The sequence below is a fragment of the Sander vitreus genome, chromosome 18 (assembly GCF_031162955.1).
Source record: "Sander vitreus isolate 19-12246 chromosome 18, sanVit1, whole genome shotgun sequence".
NCBI lineage: Eukaryota > Metazoa > Chordata > Actinopteri > Perciformes > Percidae > Sander > Sander vitreus.
In genome coordinates, this window is record NC_135872.1 from 11163036 (window position 1) to 11186953 (window position 23918).

The window sequence follows — 23918 nt, forward strand, 5'->3', positions numbered from 1 at the left end:
TTATCGACCAAAAAATTTTCTCTTTATTCAGTGTGTTCATTTTCAAAAATAACGCCATTCCATGAAAGTACTGTCAGCTGTGTTGCAATGTAGGCGCCAGGTTTTAACAAGGAAGAAGGTTCTACTGAATAAATTTTGATCCATCTATAAATCCAAAAATGTTATAGGAGTGAAATGCTCAATATGTGGAATGCTCTTTTAATACAATGATATTGATTGTAGCAGCTTTAAATACTGTATATCATGTTTCCCTACCTTTAAATCAGTCTGGCAGTCCAACATTGTAATACAGCTTTAAAAAAACTTAATGTCCAAATTCAAGGGTCTAATGCCCAAAAATTGTGCTGGACCAACCTACAGTGGGGCAAAAAAGTATTTAGTCAGCCACCAATTGTGCAAGCTCTCCCACTTAAAAAGATGAGAGAGGCCTGTAATTTTCATCATAGGTACACTTCAACTATGAGAGACAAAATGAGAAAAAAAATCCAGAAAATCACATTGTAGGATTTTTAATGAATTCATTTGCAAATTCCTCGGGAAAATAAATATTTGGTCACCTACAAACAAGCAAGATTTCGGGCTCTCACAGACCTGTAACTTCTTCTTTAAGAGGCTCCTCTGTCCTCCACTCGTTACCTGTATTAATGGCACCTGTTTGAACTTGTTATCAGTATAAAAGACACCTGTCCACAACCTCAAACAGTCACACTCCAAACTCCACTATGGCCAAGACCAAAGAACTGTCAAAGGACACCAGAAACAAAATTGTAGACCTGCACCAGGCTGGGAAGACTGAATCTGCAATAGGTAAGCAGCTTGGTGTGAAGAAATCAACTGTGGGAGCAATTATAAGAAAATGGAAGACATACAAGACCACTAATAATCTCCCTTGATCCGGGGCTCCATGCAAGATCTCACCCCGTGGGGTCAAAATGATCACAAGAACGGTGAGCAAAAATCCCAGAACCACACGGGGGGACCTAGTGAATGACCTGCAGAGAGCTGGGACCAAAGTAACAAAGGCTACCATCAGTAACACACTACGCTGCCAGGGACTCAAATCCTGCAGTGCCAGACGTGTCCCCCTGCTTAAGCCAGTACATGTCCAGGCCCATCTGGAGTTTGCTAGAGAGCATTTGGATGATCCAGAAGAGGATTGGGAGAATGTCATATGGTCAAATGAAACCAAAATAGAACTTTTTGGTCAAAACTCAACTCGTTGTGTTTGGAGGGGAAAGAATGCTGAGTTGCATCCAAAGAACACCATACCTACTGTGAAGCATGGGTGTGGAAACCTCATGCTTTGGGGCTGTTTTTCTGCAAAGGGACCAGGACGACTGATCTGTGTAAAGGAAAGAATGAATGGGGCCATGTATTGTGAGATTTTGAGTGAAAACCTCCTTCCATCAGCAAGGTCATTGAAGATGAAACGTGGCTGGGTCTTTCAGCCTGACAATAATCCCAAACACACCACCCGGGCAACGAAGGAGTTGCTTCGTAAGAAGCATTTCAAGGTCCTGGAGTGGCCTAGCCAGTCTCCAGATCTCAACCCCACAGAAAATCTTTGGAGGGAGTTGAAAGTCCGTGTTGCCCAGCGACAGCCCCAAAACATCACTGCTCTAGAGGAGATCTGCATGGAGGAATGGGCCAAAATACCAGCAACAGTGTGTGAAAACCTTGTAAAGACTTACAGAAAACGTTTGACCTCGGTCATTGCCAACAAAGGGTATATAACAAAGTATTGAGATGAACTTTTGTTATTGACCAAATGCTTATTTTCCACCATAATTTGCAAATAAATTCATTAAAAATCCTACAATGTGATTTTCTGGATTTATTTATTTATTTATTTTTTCCATTTTGTCTCTCATAGTTGAAGTGTACCTATGATGAAAATTACAGGCCTCTCATCTTTTTAAATGAGAGAACTTGCACAATTGGTGGCTGACTAAATACTTTTTTGCCCCACTGTATAAGAGGGACTGGGCTTTAAAAGTGCTCAAATAGTTAAAACAGAAAATAAACTTACAAAGCCAACAGTCTGTAGTGACAGGATGGAGCAGCTCGCATTAACACATCCCATTGCGCTCAGGTCTGGGTAGCTCCCCACTTCTAACACATACATCCTTCCAGTGAAGTCCTGGCCCTCAAATGCCAGCCAGCTGAAAAAAAAACAACGGAGCAAAGACGAGACTTGTGTTCTAGATTAATGAAGAAATATGATCAACATTTAAAACTATTTGCAAAATGTAGGTGCCACATTTTTTAATTACATGCTGGCACAGCGAGTTTCAATATTCATACTATGTTAGGTCCTTCATGCTTGAGGTTGAACAGCATACTGTGTTCACACATATGCACAGAACTTAGCAATACATCAAATGAATATGGATACCACATCATAAAAAATATAAGATGTACAGTGAATGACTGCTGCCATTTGGGATATTTTCTAAGTAAGTGGAGCAGTGACAGCCTGTAGCAGATCCTGAGTCCCAGATATTCTTTTATAATAAGAGCAACATGCAGCTACAATTTTATCAAATCACCTTTGGGAAATCCAACCGGGCCTATTCCTAAACTCTGCTCTTGCAGAATGGTGCGGTCTTTCAAGCATCAATAATTCATCTTCTATCATCACTCACATCAACCGCAGCCGCAGTGATATTTTGTCCATAGTGTGCAATATTACTCACCTTCCAGCCAGAACCTTGCACGAGGCCACAGAGACGCCGTCCTGCAGGGATGCCTCACTGTCCTCCAGAGGGAGGACAGAGCCTTGAAAACCTGGTTCAGAGAAAAGCTGCACCTGGGGCACACACAGCAAGACAATAGGCCTGAAACATCAAACTCTGAGTCTCTCACACACTTCATCAGATACAACGGACACTATCTCAGCAAGAATAGATGTGTTCTTTCATCCTTGTCAATCGCCTACCTTAAACTTGGCTGTGTTCTCAAAATCATCCTGAAACCACACACAAAATAAATTAATCAGAAAATGGCATTATTACATATTACTATAAAACAATGACAAAATGACCATTATTTCTTTGCTTTATAATTTAAGATAAATTATGAACTGTATTATTGGTCTTTTAAGACAGGATTTTATTTTACTGCATTTAGCCACTTAACTCGAATGTAGCTGCAACACTGCAGTAGACCTTGCATGAAATCTATGTCTGTTTGTCATCATCTGATTTGAAATCCAAGTGGCCTCATGATGACTCACCTTTGTGATTTAAGATGTTTTTACTTTAAGTCTTATGATTCTCCACACGGATACATTTACTCTTCCTTTGCCTGTGACTCATTCTCGCAAAGATAATCGAATGTATAAAGGTTGGTCTGTCCCCCCAGAGATTCCTGCTGTCCATGTTAAATTTTGATTTGGTCACAAGCATGAGCATTGTGACTGGTCACATGCAATGGAAGTACTTGGTTAACCAAACTGGGACTATCAGGGGAAGTGAGAATACAGCAAGCACTTTGATATTGCAAAATTATGAATCATAGAATGCTAAAATGACAATTATTGTGATTATCTGAAGCTAATTGTGCAGCTCACATGCTGGCTGCTGCACTGATTGAACATACAATATCACAGATACAAGACAATCTGTCTGATAGCTGGGGCAAAACAGCAGGTTTTTATAACTTTTGTCTGAGTCATTGTTCTTACCAGCACGACAGGCATTGCTGAGGCAACTCTGGGCTGTAGCGCCCCCCAGTCCTCTGGGCTTCCATACAGGCCTTTCTCCAGGATGTAGCACTCACCACAAAAGCCTGGCTCCTCAAACACAACCCAGCTGAGAGAGAAAACAGAAGGAGGAGCATAATTACCATTTCAGACAGACATTTCAGAATTGTGTTTTCTGAATTCTTGGTCAGAGTCCAAGTTGATAATGGCCTCCCATGTGATAGTATCTCAGCAGTTATGTACTCTCTTGGCAAATTGGGCATGTCTTGAGTGGCTGTGCTAGTGTGTGTTGTTGTGGATGCCTTGGGTATTTCTAAGACAGACAGGCACTGTGTGTCTGCATTTGTGGGCTTGTGTGTGTCACACTACAAACAAGTCTCTCTCAGCAATGCAAAAACACTCTGAGCCAATCAGAGGCTCAGAAGGACGGCAGCACGACATGGGCGAGGCTGTGCAATCTAATAACAGGCTAGCAGCACAGCATGAATAACCCTTCATGCGAGAGTCCTGCCTCCTAAAGAAGGACGAAATGTTCTACTCCACATCATTTACCATTTTGTTAGCCTCTCCCATGGGTAGCAATGATCAGCATGCTTTGCTTTCATTAGTCTAATCTGAGTAATTATTCTTTTTGATTTGCTTCTGGTTTTGTTTACTTCTGCATTTTTTTCAGCTGATCAGAGCATAAAGAAATGGAAATTGGGAACACAGCCACTACTTGGATCTTCTACTTTCATATGTAATATTACAGACGATGAGACAAAACACCATCCAAATATAAATGCCATTCCTTGTTAACAGTATTCAGGCTTCTAGAAACTCCTCCACACCCAGCACTAATTTCACATTCATTCCCACTGCGAAAGGGTGTGAGACAGCATGCTCCAAAACCAATTTACTGACATGAATGAGGTGTGGCAGACTGAACATTATAGTGAACTATTTACTCTGTCTCAACCTGTTAGCATGGGCGCGGCACCCTTACCTTTCTGAGCTGCTGAACGACAATAAACCGCACAAGACCTCAGTGAGAATGTAGCCTGAAGTAATAATCAGGTTGAAGCATACTGTAAGAATGCATGCACTGTACTGTTAGTTGTCCTCTGTAGAAACATTACAACTTTACATCTAACAATGGAAAGACAGCTCAGGAATTCGAACAATCAGAGAACAATTCACTTTAGCAGGAGAAACAATGATACTGTCAACTATTCATTATCTCCATTACTGCTTACACAGCAGTGAAGGTTACAGGGTATATGTAAGTATAATGTTTGTCACTTACACGCCACCCATGACATCAACTGACTGCGTCTTCATGCCATAGCCTGTGTCATCCATGTTAATCACAGGCACTGTCAGGTCAATGTTGACGCCCAGCTCACCGAATTGTATGTCGCTGAACATTTTGAGGTGCGAAGACATGAAATCCTGCAGAGAGATTTAAAGCATACATCACAAATGAGCATAGTCAAACTCAACATACTTTATGGTAGTGGCTCTCAACCTTCTTTTAGTCATGCCCCCTTTGGAAGCGTCATGCCCAGTATTCCACTATAAATCAATTCCATTTTGATCAACCATTACCTAAATTAGTAACAAAACAAGTCAAGTTGAACATTCTATATAATATTATCAAAACAATGAGCTGCACGTTTCCTTTCACCCACATTTCAAGGTAAATGTTGCACAAACTACCAGAGTTTTCCGACACAAAAAGTCAAATCCGCCACTCTAAAAGTGAACCCTTTTTGCTGTCTGAATAAATCTTAATAACCTGGATCTTCATACTCTTGCAAGTGTGAAAGAACTTGTTTCTTTGTTTGGCCCACATTAATCTGATTAATTGAACTCAATTTATTATTTAAACTTAATTTTACACTTTTCAACACACTTTTCAACTTAGACGTGTGTGCCATCCTCTGTAATGGCTCAGTGCACTGTCAGGGGGTCCCGCGCCACAGTTTGAGAACCACAGGTTGGGCTAGTAAATCAGTTTACTCCAAAAATTAAGCTGATATTGACTGGTTTATGAATGACTGGGCTATCCAAAAGTCAGCAGTGCCCACTGCTAATAATGTGAGGTTTATTCCCTTACCACAGCTTCAAAAAACAACTTTAATGCCTTTGCACATTTTTTTTACTTTTGTTCAACATTGTTTTTATGAATCAATTAGAAAACCTCTGAGTTTTCTTTGGTATTTACAGTAAATAAGGTCTCTTGGCTTGCTAACCCTGTACACAGTCAATAGTGTGAGTTTATGTGAAAAGTTTTGGCCTGCATTTTGCTGCTTTTACATGGATTTTCCATTCTGACAAGAATAAACTTTTATAGGAGCAACACAGAATACTTTCCATTTTTTGATGACTAATTTTAACCTTCATAAATCCATGGTGGTCGAACCATAATTTAAACATTACACCACAGCTATTTCTCGTCACATACTGGTGTATTTTGAGCTTACTTTGGTCACACAAAAGGTGTATAGGGAGTTAGCCCAGCATGGTACTCACAGCCAGTATTGGTCGCAGTGACAGGAGCTGCTCTGAGCCTCCCCAGTCGCTGCAGTCCAGGTACTCTCCTTCTTCCAGGATGTGCTGCTGGCCCTCAAACCCAGGCTCGCTGTAGCCCACCCAGCTGGAAGGAAAGAAATGTAGCCGTGTTGTTGGTTAGAGCTGTATTTATGAATCAGGACTGCATTACTTAACCTCAAATCTGGCAGCAAAGCTAATCCTGAATAACCTTTTCTCCAAGTCAATATTACAACTTAACTTGATCCTGTGTAAGCACAGATAATTAACTGTAAGACTCACAGTCCTCCGATGATCTTTAAAGAACCCACAGAGTTCAGTTTTGTTGAGTCAAAGTTTGCTCCATCTGCAGCAATGGCTTCACTTTCACAAAAGCTGAAAATGTCACTGTCGATTTCCAAACAAAAGCCCTCAAGGCCAGGCTTCTCATACACCACAGCCTGAAATAGAGAAAGGACAAGGCTTACATCAAACATCACTCATCATTTGGTTGAGTAGACAAACTGCTATTCAATTCAGCTCTGTCCTTGTTACTATCTACCTTTTTTGAGTCTTTGTTCTCTCTGTGTTTTTGTTCCAATGCACTTTTTATTCATAGAATGACACTTGATCCAAGATAGCAGGTTAACTAAAGACTAAACCAGGTTTATCGATAAAAAAACACTTCTTTCTAAATATACACAGTAAGTTTGAGTAATGTTACTGAATTTCTTACTGGGGTTTAGCGTGACCGCAAATGAGGTGAAAAATGCATCCTTGCATACTTCGTCTGTTGAACCTTTGTGAGCACAATATTAGGAATGTTTGCACTAGGGTGATTTTCACTAATTGTTGATTGAGAGTTCAAAACGTTAAGCCTAAAAAAAGGCTTTACATCTTTTATTCTGAGGTCTGAAAATGTCTGTTGAAACGCTATGGTTACACTGGGAATTCTTTGACGTTGCATCTATTTTTGTCTTGAAATAAAAATTAGCCAAGGATGCAATGCACAATGCCTTTTATAAAATAGTCAGAGTTAATCATTTGGTTACTTTATAATTAGCAGATTTAAAATAACATTATATTAACATTAAGCATGTGCAAGTTAAGTAAAATGTAGAATGGTTTGTCAATCCTACCTTGACTTCATTGGGATTCTCCACTTTGAAACCACCCTGGAACAGAGACATCATTATTACTAAGCATTAGCTTCTCTAATTAAATGTACATTGTAAAAAAAAGCGAGTCAGTCAGAATATGGAAAAGGAAGAGTTGAATGGAAACAAGAATAAGAGTCTAAAGCCATGGCAGCGGCTAACTATAACAGCTAACTTTATACCTGCTACACAAAAAATGTTTTAAATGTGTTATTGAGCACAAAACACAAAGTACAGCTGAGGCTGGAATTTCATTAGTTTTGCATGAATTTGGTCATAAACCAAATTACTACACAACTTTTTTTCTTCTTTTTTTTTTTAAAGATTATTTTTTGGGCATTTTAGGCCTTCATTTTCATAGGACAGCTGAAGAGATGAAGGGGGAGAGAGAGGGGGAATGACATGCAGCCACAATTTTCTCTCAATCTGGTAAATGTTAAGATATTTATAATAATATGAATTAATATTATATTTCCCAAAATAAGTGAATCTTTTGACCTGCTGGTGGCACTATATGGAAAATCTGAGTACCAATGTAAAAAGGATTCATCCTCTGGGAACCATGAATGTTTTTACAAAATTTACAGAACCACGCAACTAGTGTGGCTAGAAGTAGCAAATTAACATATCTCATTCTTCAACTATCCTCTGCAGTGTACATTCAGTGTTGCACAGAAATACAAACCATTTTAAGTGGTCTAAGAGATCCAACAAAGGGTGATGGGAAGCCCCAGGTCTCAGGAAAAGGGTACTCTCCTGTCTCCAGCACAGCTATCATGCCCTGGAACCCCGGGTCACTAAACACCAGCCACCTGAAGGAAAGAGGGACACCCACATTGCATGTTAATTAAGTATTAAGCCAAAACGTCCCTCCATATTATGCCTCTTGGTGGTTTTCAAAGCAATGTGAGTCATGACCTTGCATGGCTTGTTGCTTTTATAAAAGGAATAATTGTCATAAAAAAGAACAAACGCACAGATACTTTTTTTTCCATATAGAAATCAGCAGGTATGTTTGGTAATTTTGCTCAGAACATTAAGTATTAATAGGTCAGGTCAGTGTTCTAATGAGGTATTTTGTATTTATGTCAGACATGAGTCATCCAACTACAGCAGACAACAAAAGCTGGTTATTTTAGAATACAATATCTTTGAATGGCATGCTTCAGTTCAAAGCATTTTCTTTTACAATTCACTTTTAGCGTGGACAGCCTTTGTCGGATTCTATGTCATATCAATCACCACATGTGAGCCTCTGGCAGAAAAAATTAACCCAGCTTATTCAGTCAGTGCTGAGGAAGTGATACCCAGAACTGATGCCCAACGTATGGTGCAGAAAGATATATAATAACTGGAGCCAAATAGTCAGTTAAAATCAGTGAACACAACTGAGCTAGGTGCATGTTAGAGTGAATTTGTTAAACACAAAACTACATCTGCTGAACAGTTGCCCCACTTGTCACAGAGCAAACGCCATAGGGGGAGCTGCTGAAGCATCATTATTTGTAGCTGAGCAAAGATGAGCTGGCATTTGACAGCTCGAGTTGTCGAGAAATGCTGAAACAATCTCCAAAATGTCAGGTTTCTACCAAAGGTGCCAAGGTAAAACTACAAAAATAGCTATAACTTCTACCATCATTAACTTCCTCAGGGGCAGGGCACAAAATGTCCTGAATGCCGACACCTCTCACATGAAAAAAACATTCACCCCTTTGCCAAATTCTCTCCACACCTTTGTCTGTTTCTCTCCATAAATCTCCACCTCTCCACTCTGCTGTGCCCACACTTTCTCTATTTTCTAACATGCAACAGCAGGAAGACATTCCTGTGAGGCAAACGAGTGAGAGTCAAACCAAAGACCGAAAGGAACGTAGCAATGATTATTATCTCTCAGCTATTTGTCAAAGCCAAACACCGGGAACATCCCATTAAAAATACTTTAGGCTTTACGTTAAGCACAGCAGGCAAGATGTCCAAAGTCTACTCTTCTGCTGGGTCTTCCAGTCATTAGCAATGGAAAACTCATTGCAGAGCATGGGGGTTTTTCATTGGCTGCTCAAAGCAATGACACTAGTTCTTCGTTCTTTAGCGCCTAAATGTTTTGCATTTCAAATAAAATCTAATCTCCAGATAACTACCCATCTACCACTCTGATCAATCACAATAAGTAGACCATGTGTCTTGCTAATGATTTGATTTTGTCGGCCTGTTCAATATTGTCACACCCACGCTTTACCAGTCAATTGCAAAAGATCTGAATGATTGTTTTGCTAAAACAGCCACACTTACACCCCAGAGTGCACTTGGATGGAAGCAGTGCTCAGTGGGATGCCAAACGAGCCCGTCTCTATTGTGTCATCATGGTAAGGCGTTACTCTGCCGTGGCCTTCCGGTTCAGTAAACAGATCAATATGGGGGAGGCTGTAATCCTATAGGGGGAAACAAACACAGCAATTATCAGAGGTGGCCCATTCTAGTCCTCAAGTCATTCTTTTGTAATGTGACCAAGTAAAATCTTAACTAAGCGTACCTATTCTGTTCTTACGGAGTCTGGACTGAATATACATGAAGCAATATCACACATTAGCTATGTTTCAGAGGGCCATGTGAGGTGACGATGATGTTGATAGTGCTATGTGCGAAAGGCCAGACGAAGTGGATATATTTAACTGGTGGACTCACCCAGACAGCAAGTCGAATCGAGCCAATCAGCATTGATGGGTTGTTCTGTGGTTCTGTCTCCAGCCCAGGCTCTGCCCACACATTTGTCAATTCAATGCCTCCCTCCTCCAAGGCGATGGAGCGTCCCTGGAAGTCAGGCTTCTCGTAGAGCACCCAGCTGTAGTGAGAACAAAAAACATGTAATCATATGGCCAGAAACAGATAATTATATGTTGGAAAAAAGAAGGAAGGGCCAGGATAAATGTATGTGGTACAAAAAGCGTCTTAAAGCATTACTTCAACGTTTTTTTGGAAAAATATGCATATTTGCTTTCTTTTCAAAAGTTAGATGAGAAGACCAACACCACTCTATCTGTCCCATAAATATGAAGCTACAGCCACCACCACTAGTCTAGCAACCCCAGCACATAATCCCCCTAAACCCAAACATGTCAACTTTACACGTTGTTTCTTTTTCATTGATTCAACAAATGAGATCTATAACTAGTTTATTAGTGATCTTTGGAGGTGCTAGTAGGTGGATGTTGTTACCTTTGGACAGAGCCGGTCATTAACTAATGACCACATAATTATAAAGGCATAGTGCAATTCTTAGCTGCAGAGGTTATTCAAATATATAAATATGCAAGAAACTTTGTAACTATCCCTTTTGCTATTTTTGGGAGAGCAACATGGAGATGAAGCTTGGATGTGGAGTTTTTGACCACTGGTAGTAGCGCTATGGAGCAAATTTTGGGTCCCTGTACTTCCCTAGTTTGTTCTTGTGCACACACACGAGAATGCACATGCATGCACATGAGCATGTTGTACACATTCCTGCCAATGGTTTTAAACTATTCCACTGATCTAAAGGTGGCGATAACACGTCAAGAAACGCAGCAATGCTCCAGCAAAGGCAGGGAAGAAAAAAACTGCAAGCAAGTCAACATGGGTGTTAACGATGCAGGTTTCAGAAACAAAAGGAGAGGGAAGGACATACATTCAACACATTTGCCAGGCCTCAAGGATTCACAAACTTTCTGGTGAGCAACTATGAACAAACATGTTGTTTGTTTACCAGTAACACATTTCAAAGAGAAAGTGTGAAAGTGGATATATAATTACAGTTAACGTTAAATACGGAACTCTTAATCCCGATATTTCATTAAATCAATGGAACACCCAGGAGCCTTAACAGGTCACACTGGCATCTCAAAACCACTTGACACTAATTAGAAGTACACTTCAGTGCAGATTTTCTTTTCATCCTCTGAAAGTTCCAGTTGAATTTCACTACTTACCATCCTCTAACAACCTTCACAGATATGAGAGGTGATAGCTGCAGAGAAGTAGCATCTGCTACATCCCTGTAAATCTCATGCGCCTGGCCACTGAACTGAGCTTTCTCAAACAACACCATCTGTTAAGAGACATGAAGGGTAGTGTCAAAACAAATCAACAATTTTTTGTTTTGTTAATACCAGTCATGAAAGAGGATCCCCAGCACAGCTAAAGCTGAAGGTAGACTGAATTAAAGCAATGTGTGGGCCAGGGGTATAGCTACTAATGAAGTTCTACAATAATGCAAAACCACAAGTTTTGCACTGCATTGGCAGCACTGAATTCCATTATTGTAATCACATCCAGCTGAGCATTTGCACTAGACTGTTTTTTTTAAATACTGTGTTTACCCCCAAGAACACCATATGAAAAGCAGATGTTTTCACAGAACAGAGAGTTGCCTGTCCAGATACCTCTCTACATTTTGTTTTTACAGTATGTGGGCAAAATTGTGCATACCTTTCCAGGGCGCTTGTGAAATCCCTTGGCAGTTCTTATCTGGAATGCAAAAACACTGAATTTGCATTGTGACAAAGACTGCAGACCACTGCAAACATATATAAAGTGCTAGAAAAGCTAATCTGCATTTGTTTGTCCAGCAGCTCTGTGCCTGTTGAATGCCCCGACCTTTCAGTTTACTTCCATGGACACAGTGGGTCCATGGAGACTGCACTGCTTTGAATTTGTATTCAAGCATCACACTGGTAAGCCAAAAGGGAAAAAAAGTGATGCTAAATCCAGCATGCTTGCAAAAAGGCAACAGAAAAAACTACAGACACTATAAAGCTTGTAACATCAAGTCGGTAACAATTATTCAATGTTAAAATGCCAAACATTCCCTTTACACATATGAATATTTGCTTGTTTTCTTCATCTTCTGTGATAGTCAACCGAATAACTTTGGGTTTTGGACTTTTAGCCAGACAAAACAAGCAGTTTAGGGGAAATCATGATGAGACTTTTCACTGACTAAACAGTTAATTGATTAATTGGCAGATTCATCAATAATCAAATGCTGATCAGTAATTTCAGAGTTTTTTGGAAAGAGCTATGTTATTTGGTATTAATAATTGGAAATACGAGGCATGTTCAATCAGTAAACTTCCAGTTAAATTATTCTAACCAATAGCTCGCAACTGAACAGGCAAGCATACAAATCAACATATATGGAGAACAAAAATGTACAATCATGAATTGCTATTGATCAAATATTTACTTGGGTTTAATTTGCACTATCCTTTTTAAGGAAACACAGTTCTTTCCAGGAATTTGGAAATGATTAGGAAATTAAGCACATGTAAAATAAAGCATTACAAAAATAATCACAAGTTGCAGCCCTAAATCAGTTTGGGACTAGCGAGACAAAAGATCCACTGTCCCTAAAAATGATCCTAAAACGCAAATAGGTTTGAAAAGAAACAGGTGGATTTTTCCATAAAGAGTTGGTAATGCATCTCTAAAGGAAATAAAGGATATAAATATTTTCTAGCTCACCTCCTAGTACAGAAAGCAGTGTAAGCCCATACACTTCAAAGAGATATGCAGCTTTAATTTGTAATACTAACTATTAGGTATCCTCTAATAGAATGCATGCCTCACACTTACATTTTCACTAAGTCTTCCCTGTGGCTGAGCCGATGGCTGCTTAAGCTCAGGGAGTGTAGAGTGTGTGATTGAAGGAATCTCAGGAAAACATGGAGGTACAGCATCAGGAAGAACTGGACCTGGTTTCACAGCCAGATCTGCTTCACCTCCGGAGGCTGCAGTTGCCATTTTTTCAATAACCTGATGCATAAACCAAAAACCATCAAGTATCTATGGAAGTTATTCCTTACATCCCTAGGGAACTTATAAAAATAACAGAATGATGTTTGTTGTTATTTAGAGACATGTTAAAATCGAGCACTTGGTTCTATGAGTATTTCCTTTCATTAGAGAATTAATACACTTTGAGTGTAGATGTTTTTATAGCTTTGCTTACTTCAACTTGTGCCTGCAAGATGTATGTTGACTGTGAAATCTCTGTGTTATGCGGACAACTTCTTTAAATTCACATCATTTTAAGGTGAAAATAACATTAACTAACCTTAGTTTTGAATTGCTGCTGTCCTTGTATGCTCTGCACTGGTTTCACTGGTTCTCGGGGGAGGTACTTCTCTAAATAGTCCGGCAGTTTGATGTCGTTAAAGGAGGGAAGTGGAGGGCCTGAGTCACTGACCACAGCCTGGGCTTCCTCTCTGTTGCTCAGGGCCAGTGTGTCTTTGAGTGGAGCTGCGGCAGTTGTGCTTGGTGGGGGTGGATGGGTTAAAGGTGGAGGGCTTAGCTGGGGGGCTTCACTAGGTGACACATCCCCAGAATTGGTGCCCTCTACCTGCGTTTGAACTCCATTCTTCTTCCCTCTTAAGATGGAGGAGGTGAGGCTGCTGAGGACACAGCTCCCCTCCAAGCGAGACTTCACCTTGACCTGGTCATCTTTCTCTTCCTTAACATCTTCCTCATCTTTGACAGGGGTCTTGTCCCTGAGGCGAGAGTGAGTGTCCAGGCTACTGAGCAGCATGCTCCTGTCTGCCAAACTAGCCCTGGCAGGCTTCAGGCCAGATTTTGTCTCCTTGTTCTGGAGCTTGGCCAAAAGGCCTGGGGTTGTGTCTACAGTGAATTGATTTTTCTTTCTCAGGCCAAACTTAAACTCCTCTGGGTCAAACGTCTTCTCAAAGCGGTCCTCCCTGATAGCAGGCATGGCGAATGGTGGCTGAGGTTGCCGGAGTTGGTTGTGTTTACGTGGCGGGAGGGAGAACGGGGAGCAAAGCTTCTTGATTTTCTCAACAAAGTCATCATCATCTAGTTCACCAGAGGTGTCCAGAAGATTGCTCTCACTTCCAGAAGAGCTCAGTTTGGGCACCGGGACTTTAAGCCTCCGTTTAGGAAAGTCCACATCCAGCCAGCTTGAGGGGGCGTCTTGTCGTGTTGTAGAATCGTCTTTGCTTAGTCCCCGTGGCAAATGGAGTTTCTTCATGGTTGAACCCTGGGTTGAGTCTGGGATCGGCTTATTAGCCTGTGGGGAAGTGGGTGCTTTTGGAGTTTGACTTGGCTTGTTATTAACCAGTTCCTTTTTGACTGTGTGTAGTTGTTGATGTGGGAAGACATCACCATTAGCAACAGGTGAAAGTTCATCTATTGGTGAATGGAATGTTTTCTCAGCTGTCTTCTTGACCACATTAACTGTGGAGCTAGAAGCGGCACTATCGGAGGGGCTCTGTGCTATTATTTCCGAGCCCTTGAGTGGAGTTATGTCACTTGTGCTCTTTGTTTTTCTTAATTCCTCACACTGCAAAGCTAGTTTCATTACATCTCCGGAGACTTTGACTTCCGAAGGCACTGATTTGACAGTTTCTTTCCCATCATCTTGCCCTGCTCCTTTGCTGCTTGCAGATTTAGAGACAGAAATATGAGTAGACTCTTTAACAGATAATTCTTTCTCTGACATTTTATCTGTCTGTGCAGTTATCAACGTTGGAGTGCCACCAGCGGCTTTTACAGTCACTTTCTCAGCTGCTGTAGTTGCTTTGGTAATAGACTTTGAGCTGGAGAACTGAGCATCATTTGCTCCATGTGCACATGAGTCATCTGGTGAATTATCTGTTTTTTCCACAGAATGAGGCTGTGGTTCTTCTGCAATCACTACTGGCCCTGTCTTGGTTTCAGGGCTTTCTGCAGCCTTTGTTTGCAACTCAGGAGGCCCATGAGCTTCTTTTTCTTCCTTTGATGACCCTTTCTCACTCTTAGACACACACACAGCCTCATTAGTCTGGGTGACGGCACAAACAGCAGCCTTTTCGGGATGTGTAGTCTTCGTATTTCCAACATGTTGTTTTTGAGCAGAAAGGTCTGATGTTACGGTTTTTTCTGAGGACTGAGAGACTTGTTCGGCTTGGTTTGTTCCTGGTTTTGTTATGGCTTTGACCAGCTGTGTCTCTTTTCTTTCAGCATTTTTTCTTTCATCAGCTTTACCCTCTGTCCCCAAGATACCTTGTCTGCTGTCTGAAACCTCGGCCTTTGTGGTATTTTTTTCTGAATGCAGGAACTGCTGTGGTTTTTCTTTGCTTTTCCTCTCTGCCTGATTAGTTTTTTCGCCCTCTACCTTTTCTAATTTATCCACATCTTTCCTCTCTGCCTGATTTGTTTTTTCGCCCTCTACCTTTTCTAAATTATCCACATCTTTACTCTTGGCCTGATTTGTTAGTTCTATGTCCTTGGTTTGGGGTTGCGGTGTTTGCCCAGTGTCTTTATTATTCGCTTCACTCACTTTCTCTTTACTTTTTGATTCAGATTGCATCGACAATTCTTCTTTAGGACGTTCAACAGGGGGCTCTTGCTCCATTGAAGACGTCTCAGTAGGTCGTTCAACCGCAGGGGAGGGGGAGGAGGCTGCCGTTTCTCTGCTGTCCTTGGAGGCCTTGTCTCTCCTATGTGTGAATAAGGGACTGTGTCCCCCTGCCTTTTCCTCCTTTTGGGGTAAAATACCAGGATCTTTGTCAATAGGCGTCTTTGTTTCGCTGCTATGAGCAGCAGTATCAGGTTCATCTTTGTTGACAGATGGTTCAGGCAGTCCCTCCTGTCTGCTGACCGGTTTGTCGATATTCTCCTTTTTAAATGAAGTATCTAACTGTTTCTTCTGTATGTCCAACATCTCCAATTCCTTCTTAAATGCTTTTTGTTTGGTTTTAGTTTCAGGTTTATCTGATGTATTTCCTTGGGCTTTTTTAGATGGTAATGAGACCTGTTTGGGGGCAGAAGCACCCTCCTCTGTACCATCTACCTGTTGTTGTTTTATAACAGTGAGCTCTGGCTTATTTGTAAAGCAATCTCGTTTTGTTTCACTATTTGGGCTGTTGGGACTGGTTGGTTCCCGACCTTTTCTTCTTTTAGAGCGGGAGCCTGTTCTGCTCGGGCCTTTGGACTGTGGGCTAATGCTATTGGTCAATTCTGCAGAATCACCCGGCCCTTTAGATGAAACATTAGTTTCAACACTGTTAGGTTTTGTACCCTGATCTGCAGTTTTCAAGGCCACTGTGTCGTTTGTTTTGGAGCTCGTTAATTGTTCTTTAGATATGGAAATCTTTACCCCTACAGCAGTGGTATCTTGTCCATCTGGTTTCAATGTTATCTCTGACTTTGCTTCCTGTATTTGCTCTTTAGTATCCAGTCTACCCTGATGGTCCAGTTCTGGTGACTTTGATGCAGCAACTGCAACAGACATAGCTTTCATTCCTTTCATAACTGGTGTTTGAGGCAACCCTGCCATGTCCTCTGTTTTAGATGCCTCTGTGAAGTTCCTTGCTCGCTCCTTGATCGTCATCGGCTTCTCCCTGATGGGCGACGCAGAGCTGGACCTGGCCATGCCGTAACGTTCAGCTGAACTTGATCTCTGGTCTGACGACACAAAATCTGCTTTCGGCCTCTCTGTGGCTTTCCTGACTGGAGAGACATCAGCACTCCTCTGGGTTTGGAAGGTCTGCTTGCTGACCCTCGCTGCCGGGCGCTCAAAGAGGCTGATTTTATCTGCAAGGCGGCCAACGACTGGCTTAGGCTCCTCATTCATTTTCTTCAGCTTGTGTAGTCTGTGTATGAAAAGAGGTTAAGGTTTGAATCCAAATATACATTTTATATTTTGCTAAATTTTAAACATTTAAAGTTGACTTTGACTTGTGTATTAAACTTGCACAACTGCCTCAATATGCACCCTTTTCTCTGTCAGATAAATGTTAGTTTAGTTTAGTGTTAGACTGAGTTTAATCTGACCTATTTTTCATCTGGTCTGTACTGCACAGTGACAATCTTATAGCACAAGGCTGTACTTTGTGTTCTGACTCACAATAATTGTTTGACTGTGGATACACCTGTGATATTCCACCCATAGCAGCACACAATATTTGACAGAAATGCCACAAAAGCTTGACAGGTGGGTTAAAATGTCTGCAAACTAAACATGTATTCCTAACATATAGTTTATTTTAAGTGGAATACATTATTGGAAGACTTTTCTATATACACTGCAGTATATGAAAATGTGATCGGTCATTGTTTCAGTCATTTACAAATCAGAAACTGCTCTCTTTATACTTTACTAATCACATTTAGGTGAGAACTTACCTGGCATCAATCTCTGTCTTGGGCTTATCCTTTGCTTCATCTTCGTTATTCTTAAACGCTGCCTTAAGTTCCTGTGTGTCTCCTGTTGGATTTTGCTTTGGATTCAAAGGCACATATTTTGTAAAAAACTTCACCTCACTTTGAGAAACCTTCATACTCCTGCGTTTGGACTCTGGTGTCTCTGTCCTCCTTTCTACTTTGTAAAGACTGTCGTCGTCGTCCATGTCTGCGCCCCCATCAACACATGCCAAAGTGGCTGCAATGACTGAGTTTGATTCCTGGAAGTTGTCCAACTGCTGGACTGTATCGGAAGAGGAAATCTTACTCTCTGCTCCTTCAGGTGAAGTCTGAGGGGTGGGGTTGTGCTTGGAGGAGGAGTTTACAGATGACTCTCCCACATCAGTCTTTGGACTTTTGCCCTGAGGACTTGTCACTGAGTTATCTGATGTTGGGATTCCCTCTGGGACAGGTTGGGCACTGGGAGGCACTTTCTCCTGGGAGCTGTCCACTCCATCTTCCTGAGAGTTCTTCCTGTATTTCCTTCTGGCTGTGTTTTTACGCCCCATGCTGTCAACCTCTGTTTGTTCTTCAGGTTCAGGCTCTGACTGTGAGTCCTTGCGTGATTTCAGTGACACTCCCCCTAGGGCACTGTTATAACTCTGTGCCTCAACAGCAGGCCTCACATATGTCCTTTTGACATCTGTCCTTTTGTTCTCTGCACTTGTTGAACTTAAGTTAAAATCAAAACCCGGTGATGACTTAGCTTTGCCGAGGACCTTTAGGTTCTTTTTTGTGACTTTGGTTTGGACAACTTCCTGTCCAGAACAGCTGTTTTGGCCGCAGTGAATCACACTGGTCTCCTCCAGGTACACATGGAGCCTCCTGCCTGTCTGGGCCTGTGCTTGTCTCTGGGCCTGAGGTTGGGTGTGGGCCCACTCAGAGTGCCATACCACTCCCTGCTCAGAAGAGGAAGAGAAATGTGTCAGATGACTGGCATTCTTCTCAAGATTCCCGCTCGCTGAAGTACCGTTACTGCTCTCCTCCCTCTCCTTGCCCTGCCCAACTCTCTTCTTCCTGCACTCCACAAACTCCTCCTTCTTTGGACCTCCTTCTGCTGTCTCAGTTCTGCTCACAACAGCGCCGTCTCTGTGGGCAGACTGCGTGGCGTCCTCCTCTTCACAGGGGAAAATGTCTCTGGGGAGACAGAGTGGGTTGGGATTAGAGCTCTGTTCCTTCTCCTCCTCCCACTGTTCCCCTGCCCAGAGACTCACAGAATCCTCACTCTCCTCCTCTCCTTCTGACTTAACAGCCTGATCGCTGGTTGGGGGGGCATTTTCAGTGGGACTCTTTGGACCTTTTACCCTCCATGGAGAAAGCCAGCTCCCGATACGACCCAAGACCCCAGTGCTCTGCTGCTCCTCAGGGCTCTCAGACTAAATCAAAGCAGAGAATAACTCACATAAATGTCTGTATACACATGCAGTGGCAGTTAATAAACATGCATATTTCCAATGAATATGCGCAAACTCTAGCTGAGCTGAGTAGTTACACGTGTTAGTGCAAATAGCATAACTTGCCAATGAACAAAGGAAGGGAGTGCAGGCTTGGGATCTAAAGTAAATATTATTAGAGGTTTGTTCATTGACATTTTTAGTATTTGGCCATGCATCTCTCAGCATAGCAAATACATGCAGGAGTGCTTATAACCTGTAAGCTTACCGTAGAAAATACCATATCATTCAGATTCTTTATGTAGGTTGTGAACATGATTTTGCTTTAGATCAAAAACTCCTAAAGAGCATAAAACAAAAACAAAATCATTCCACCAGGATAAAAAATAGCAGTGTGAAAAAGCAGAAAATGATCACAAAAAAAGATATTTTGCCTTAGCAAAGTGACAGATCCATCCCTAACTCTAACTTTGAGCAATTCCTTTTAGTTTCAAGTTCAACTCACCCTTAATTAGACAAAGAAGAAAACTTTTCGGCCCACTCCAACATATAAACCGCTGTCAGTTTATGCATAAAAGGATAAAAGAAGCACTAATATGCATGTCTAATTGATGGAAATGTGTTTTATCCTCCTTGTATCCAGTAAAGCATCCACAACTGGCCAGACTGCGGCATCGCAGATACGGGCGCTGTGAAAGTTCTGCCCCCGATGGAGCGCACGCAGCCAGGTGGTTAAACGATGCCTTCAAATGCTCCTCGTAAATTTCAGAGACGAGTGTCACTAAATGAAGCCGGTTATTCAACAAGAGGTCGCCCATCTGACCGCAGTTTCATTTAGCTGATAAGTGTTAGTCTCTGAATAAAACCAGGCTTGACTAGCTGCCATCAGCAATGATTGTGAATATTTAATTAGACAAGTTGAAAAAACATTTAAAAACTGTAAACTACACCTTTTAATACTAACAACTCCCAGTCAGTCACATTAAAATCACTACAATATATACTTTTAGCAGTGGTGGAATGTAACTAAGTAGGCTACATTTACTCAAGTATTGCACTTAGGTACAAATTCGTGGTCAATACTTTACTCAAGTTTACTTTACTTCCATGTTATGCAACTTTCTCAGAGGCAATGTAGCCTACTTTTACTTCCTGTCCAGTGAAAACCATGTATCTCCAAATTTGGTGATTTTGAATTTGAATGTTTCTAACAAACTGCAAGATTAAGTATTTTTCTGAGCAGTATGTCAATTAGAACAACCTTAAACAACACAGCAAAATGCAACACACACATTAATGCATAATACTACTCCAAAAACATCGTAAAACGGGGACCAATTTTCAATACTTTTTATTGTGATACTTTAAGTACATTTGCTGCTAATACTTTACTAAGTCATATTTTTAGTAAGTAAGTAAGGATTTGAATGCAGGATTTTTACTTGAGTATTTTCCACAGTGTGGTACTAGTACTCCTAAGTAAAGGATCAGAATACTTCTTCCACCACTTACTAACCCTTTTTGTTATAAATTAAAAGTAAAAGGATCTTGAAACTGGGTAACTTAAGAAACCATAGCTTGACCTAGAAATGTATATATTTTATTATTACTTCCAGTATTTATGAAGCTTTCAGTATAACTGTTATTCGTTTTTTTTGTGGGGTCAAATGTAATTTTGATATAATACCCGTTCTCCCGTGTTAAACATTTTAAAATGGCAAGGAGCAGGGTTATGTTTTCCGTTGACTGCTGTTATTTCTGTCATTACAGCAGAAGGATATAGTTTGAATTGTTTGTCCATTCAGTATCATGTCATAGTTAGTAATTCACATTTTTGGAATAATAAATGCTTAGAGTGGATTGCAATGAAGATGTTTGGTACACATCTCTGTAGGCCTATACATATTCATTTGGCGTATTGTATTTGTTGTTCTTCTTTAGAAACTAAGCCGCACAGATAGCTTTCGTCCATCACAGCAGGAGAATAAAGAACAGGTTTGTGATAGCCTACGTACATTCATTACATCATTACAGTACTTATTTAATATAATAAAATAGTAGAAATGGGATCAACAATTCTAATTATTTCTACAGAATGCTAAACAAGTATGTATAGGGATATCTGATGGTTGGTACCTCGCAGCTCTGCACCTCAAGTATCAAACTATCACTTGGCTGTCAAATATGAGACACTTGTGAGACCTAAGGGAGTCCAAATTTGATCTTGTAGCAAAGACCAAGACTAATAAAGTACAGAAGCCATGTTTTAATGAAGAAAAGCAGCATGAGAAGTCTCCAAAGTGGTCCAAAATAGACCCACTGTGTCTAACATTAGGTGCATAAACAAGTTTAAACATTACAGTTTGAAATTAGATGCAATGACTCTGGTTTAGTAAAGTCACACTGCAGTCCTGTATTTGCTGAAGCACTTCGTCCAGGTCGATGATGTGTTCTCAAAATTCCTACATTATTTTCAGCAATTTAAGGCAGCAAGAGGCCGTGTCCAAACAAACTTTTCCAGGGGAAATGACGCACTGACTGTGTGGGTTTCAGAGCCTGTTGAATTCGGTGTTTGGCTTTCCAAACCTGTGTGCCCTTGTTTCATTTGGCGGGCAGCTCAAGTCAGTCTTTCCGTGCTGCTTGGCCGAGGAATTTAACCCTGTAACCACTTTTTGTCTGTGTAAATTACATTACAACATTATTTCGACTTTTCTTTTTAAGTAAATAAAGAAAACTTGACATGACAAAAGTTTGAATTACGGACTACATCTCCCCCCCACCCCCAAGTTTCTAGTTTGTCACATACCTATCCAGGCTGCCATAAGTGTGGGAGTGGCGCTGGTAGGTTAATTGTCGGTTTAAAAAAATCCCATAACTATTATTATTTTAGACCTTTTAAAGGTCCTGTTTGGCCTATTGTGACGAGTTATTAACGTTTCATAACACCTATGTTTCCTGATGTTTGCAGGTATACCCTAAAGTGTTGAAGTATGGGGGGAAAAAACTGTTACAGAGATATAATTTAGCTCACTAATCTCTTTGAAAAGCGTTTTGACAGCGCAATCCTGATGAAGATCAACCAAAACAGTGGCCCTCAAATAGTCCATCGACCGAACGAGCCCCAGTTCATTTCTTCACAAGCACGTCACCAGAGACAGAAAGTGAGATCTTACCATTGTTAGGCTACAGGGTTCCTCCCTTCTCCTGCCTTCTCGGTTGTCTCGGGAGTGAACCCTTCAAATGCAGCCCGCTGCAAAAGCCTTCTTAAAGAGTGAAGCCTTTCAGTGCGTCCGCCGCTGTGAGGTACCCTGTCTCTCGTCACATATGAACAGGGGAATCTACACTGCCTGCCTAATTAATATTTAGTGCGGTTTAAATGAGAAAATAACACTCTTGTCCTGGAGTATGCCAGATAGATGTCATTGTGAATGCAGCTTTAGAAGTGTGTTTTTGCTGATTTTCTAATAAGGACTGAGGTAACACACCCCGAGGCATTGAGCACCGTGACACAGCAGGCAGCTAGGCCGGTTTATTGTGCAACTTTGTCAAGGCTGCAAGCAAATAGACAACAGGTAGTCTGTGGTTGTAGGCGCACAGGGTGGTAGGATATTCCCATATAGACACCTAATCAAATACTCAGCATATTGCCACTGGTTGTTTTGTAGGCTATCTAATTATGCTGTTCACATATCATGGGCCATTCTGTAAAAAAATGTTTTCCTCATTTGGCAGGGCACCTCTCAGAATAACTTTTATCTGGCCCAAGATCCCACTTTTAAAGGATATTCTTACACATCCACAAACCTTTTATTCACACACACACACACACACACACACACACACACACACACACACACACACACACACACACACACACACACACACACACACGCTTCACATTCACAAACACATGCAAATACATTGCAAATGCATTCTCTCTGCGTGCCTCCCTTTCTCTGTGTCTTTTGCATGACTTATTAATGTGCCAGCAGCTGAAACCTGTCTCATTATCCACCCTATGAAAAATTTAGACATTGCCCTTTTCTTTTCTCATAGCAAACTGCGGGTGGGGGGGTTTGTAGGCAACATATACAAATGATGTCCCTTATCACAACTATCACACAGAGGAGTGGAAGTCTATTTTTTCTGGTTTGGAGTAAATTAAACAAGCAGATGATGAAAACAATACAGACATGTTAGAAAAAAAAACTGGGAAAAATTCTGTGTCTTCCCCTGCGCTAACTCCAATAATTGACCTGAATTAGCTCTAGAGCTTGTTATACACTGAGACTGCAAATGTGTGGGGAAAGTCACACAGAACAACTTTCATTGACTCAAATTATAATATGCAGTGTAATAAGAGGTTAGTTTTTTTTAGGCATTGGTTCATCCATGGGCTTTGCAGCATTGTGCCAAGAATCGTTTTCAGCACTGGCCCTGTATTCATACAGATACAGACATGCCTACCTGTCTCCTTTTGTTACACAGAGCAGTCTGTGCTTTGTTGAGGGAGAGAAAGTTACTCATTTCTGGATCCACCCAGAGTTTTCCTGCTTGAGAGATTTGAATCACTATAAGGGATGAAATTAGGCACATCATAGATACTGCATATGTAAAGAAAAAAAGTGACACACCAAGTTTAAAAATACATTTTTGATTGGTTGGATACTATGACATTTTAAAGACACATGGATTATCTTAAGGTAGAAACATTAAGACATTTGAGGTTAAGGGATCTGTGAGGAACCGAGCTGGCAGGCTTGAGGAGTCAAAAAAGAGGGTTTTATTTGTCCATAAATGAAGCAAAATATGTAACAAAGATCTGCGCCCATTAAAGAGGTTACCTAAACAGAACTAAACTCAGGCTATAATAACATAAACGGAAGATGACTAAACAGACTAAACTGATTACAGAAGCTGACCACACGGGAACATATGTAATGG

At 41.0% G+C, this 23918-nt stretch overlaps 1 protein-coding gene across 2 annotated transcripts in view; it reads right to left on the reverse strand.

Annotated features, from left to right (window-relative positions):
* Nucleotides 1-22420, reverse strand: part of LOC144533132 (uncharacterized) — a 30487-nt gene extending 8067 nt beyond the window's left edge. Inside the window, exons 1-18 of one of the 2 annotated variants that reach the window (XM_078274302.1) lie at nt 19480-19678; nt 19243-19314; nt 17524-18956; nt 13460-16991; nt 12979-13158; nt 11833-11871; nt 11334-11452; nt 10054-10210; nt 9661-9800; nt 8057-8183; nt 7354-7389; nt 6518-6675; nt 6218-6341; nt 4989-5134; nt 3686-3812; nt 2939-2968; nt 2697-2809; nt 2030-2162 (exon numbers count right to left, since the gene is read on the reverse strand). In XM_078274302.1, the coding sequence (XP_078130428.1) occupies nt 2030-2162; nt 2697-2809; nt 2939-2968; nt 3686-3812; nt 4989-5134; nt 6218-6341; nt 6518-6675; nt 7354-7389; nt 8057-8183; nt 9661-9800; nt 10054-10210; nt 11334-11452; nt 11833-11871; nt 12979-13158; nt 13460-16991; nt 17524-18956; nt 19243-19290 (6642 nt within the window). In that variant the 5' untranslated portion in view covers nt 19291-19314; nt 19480-19678. Of the gene's footprint in view, nt 1-2029; nt 2163-2696; nt 2810-2938; nt 2969-3685; nt 3813-4988; nt 5135-6217; nt 6342-6517; nt 6676-7353; nt 7390-8056; nt 8184-9660; nt 9801-10053; nt 10211-11333; nt 11453-11832; nt 11872-12978; nt 13159-13459; nt 16992-17523; nt 18957-19242; nt 19315-19479; nt 19679-22147 lie in introns of those variants that run through there. The other variant, XM_078274303.1, reaches the window with a different exon arrangement.
* Between the last annotated feature and the right edge of the window lie 1498 nt (nt 22421-23918).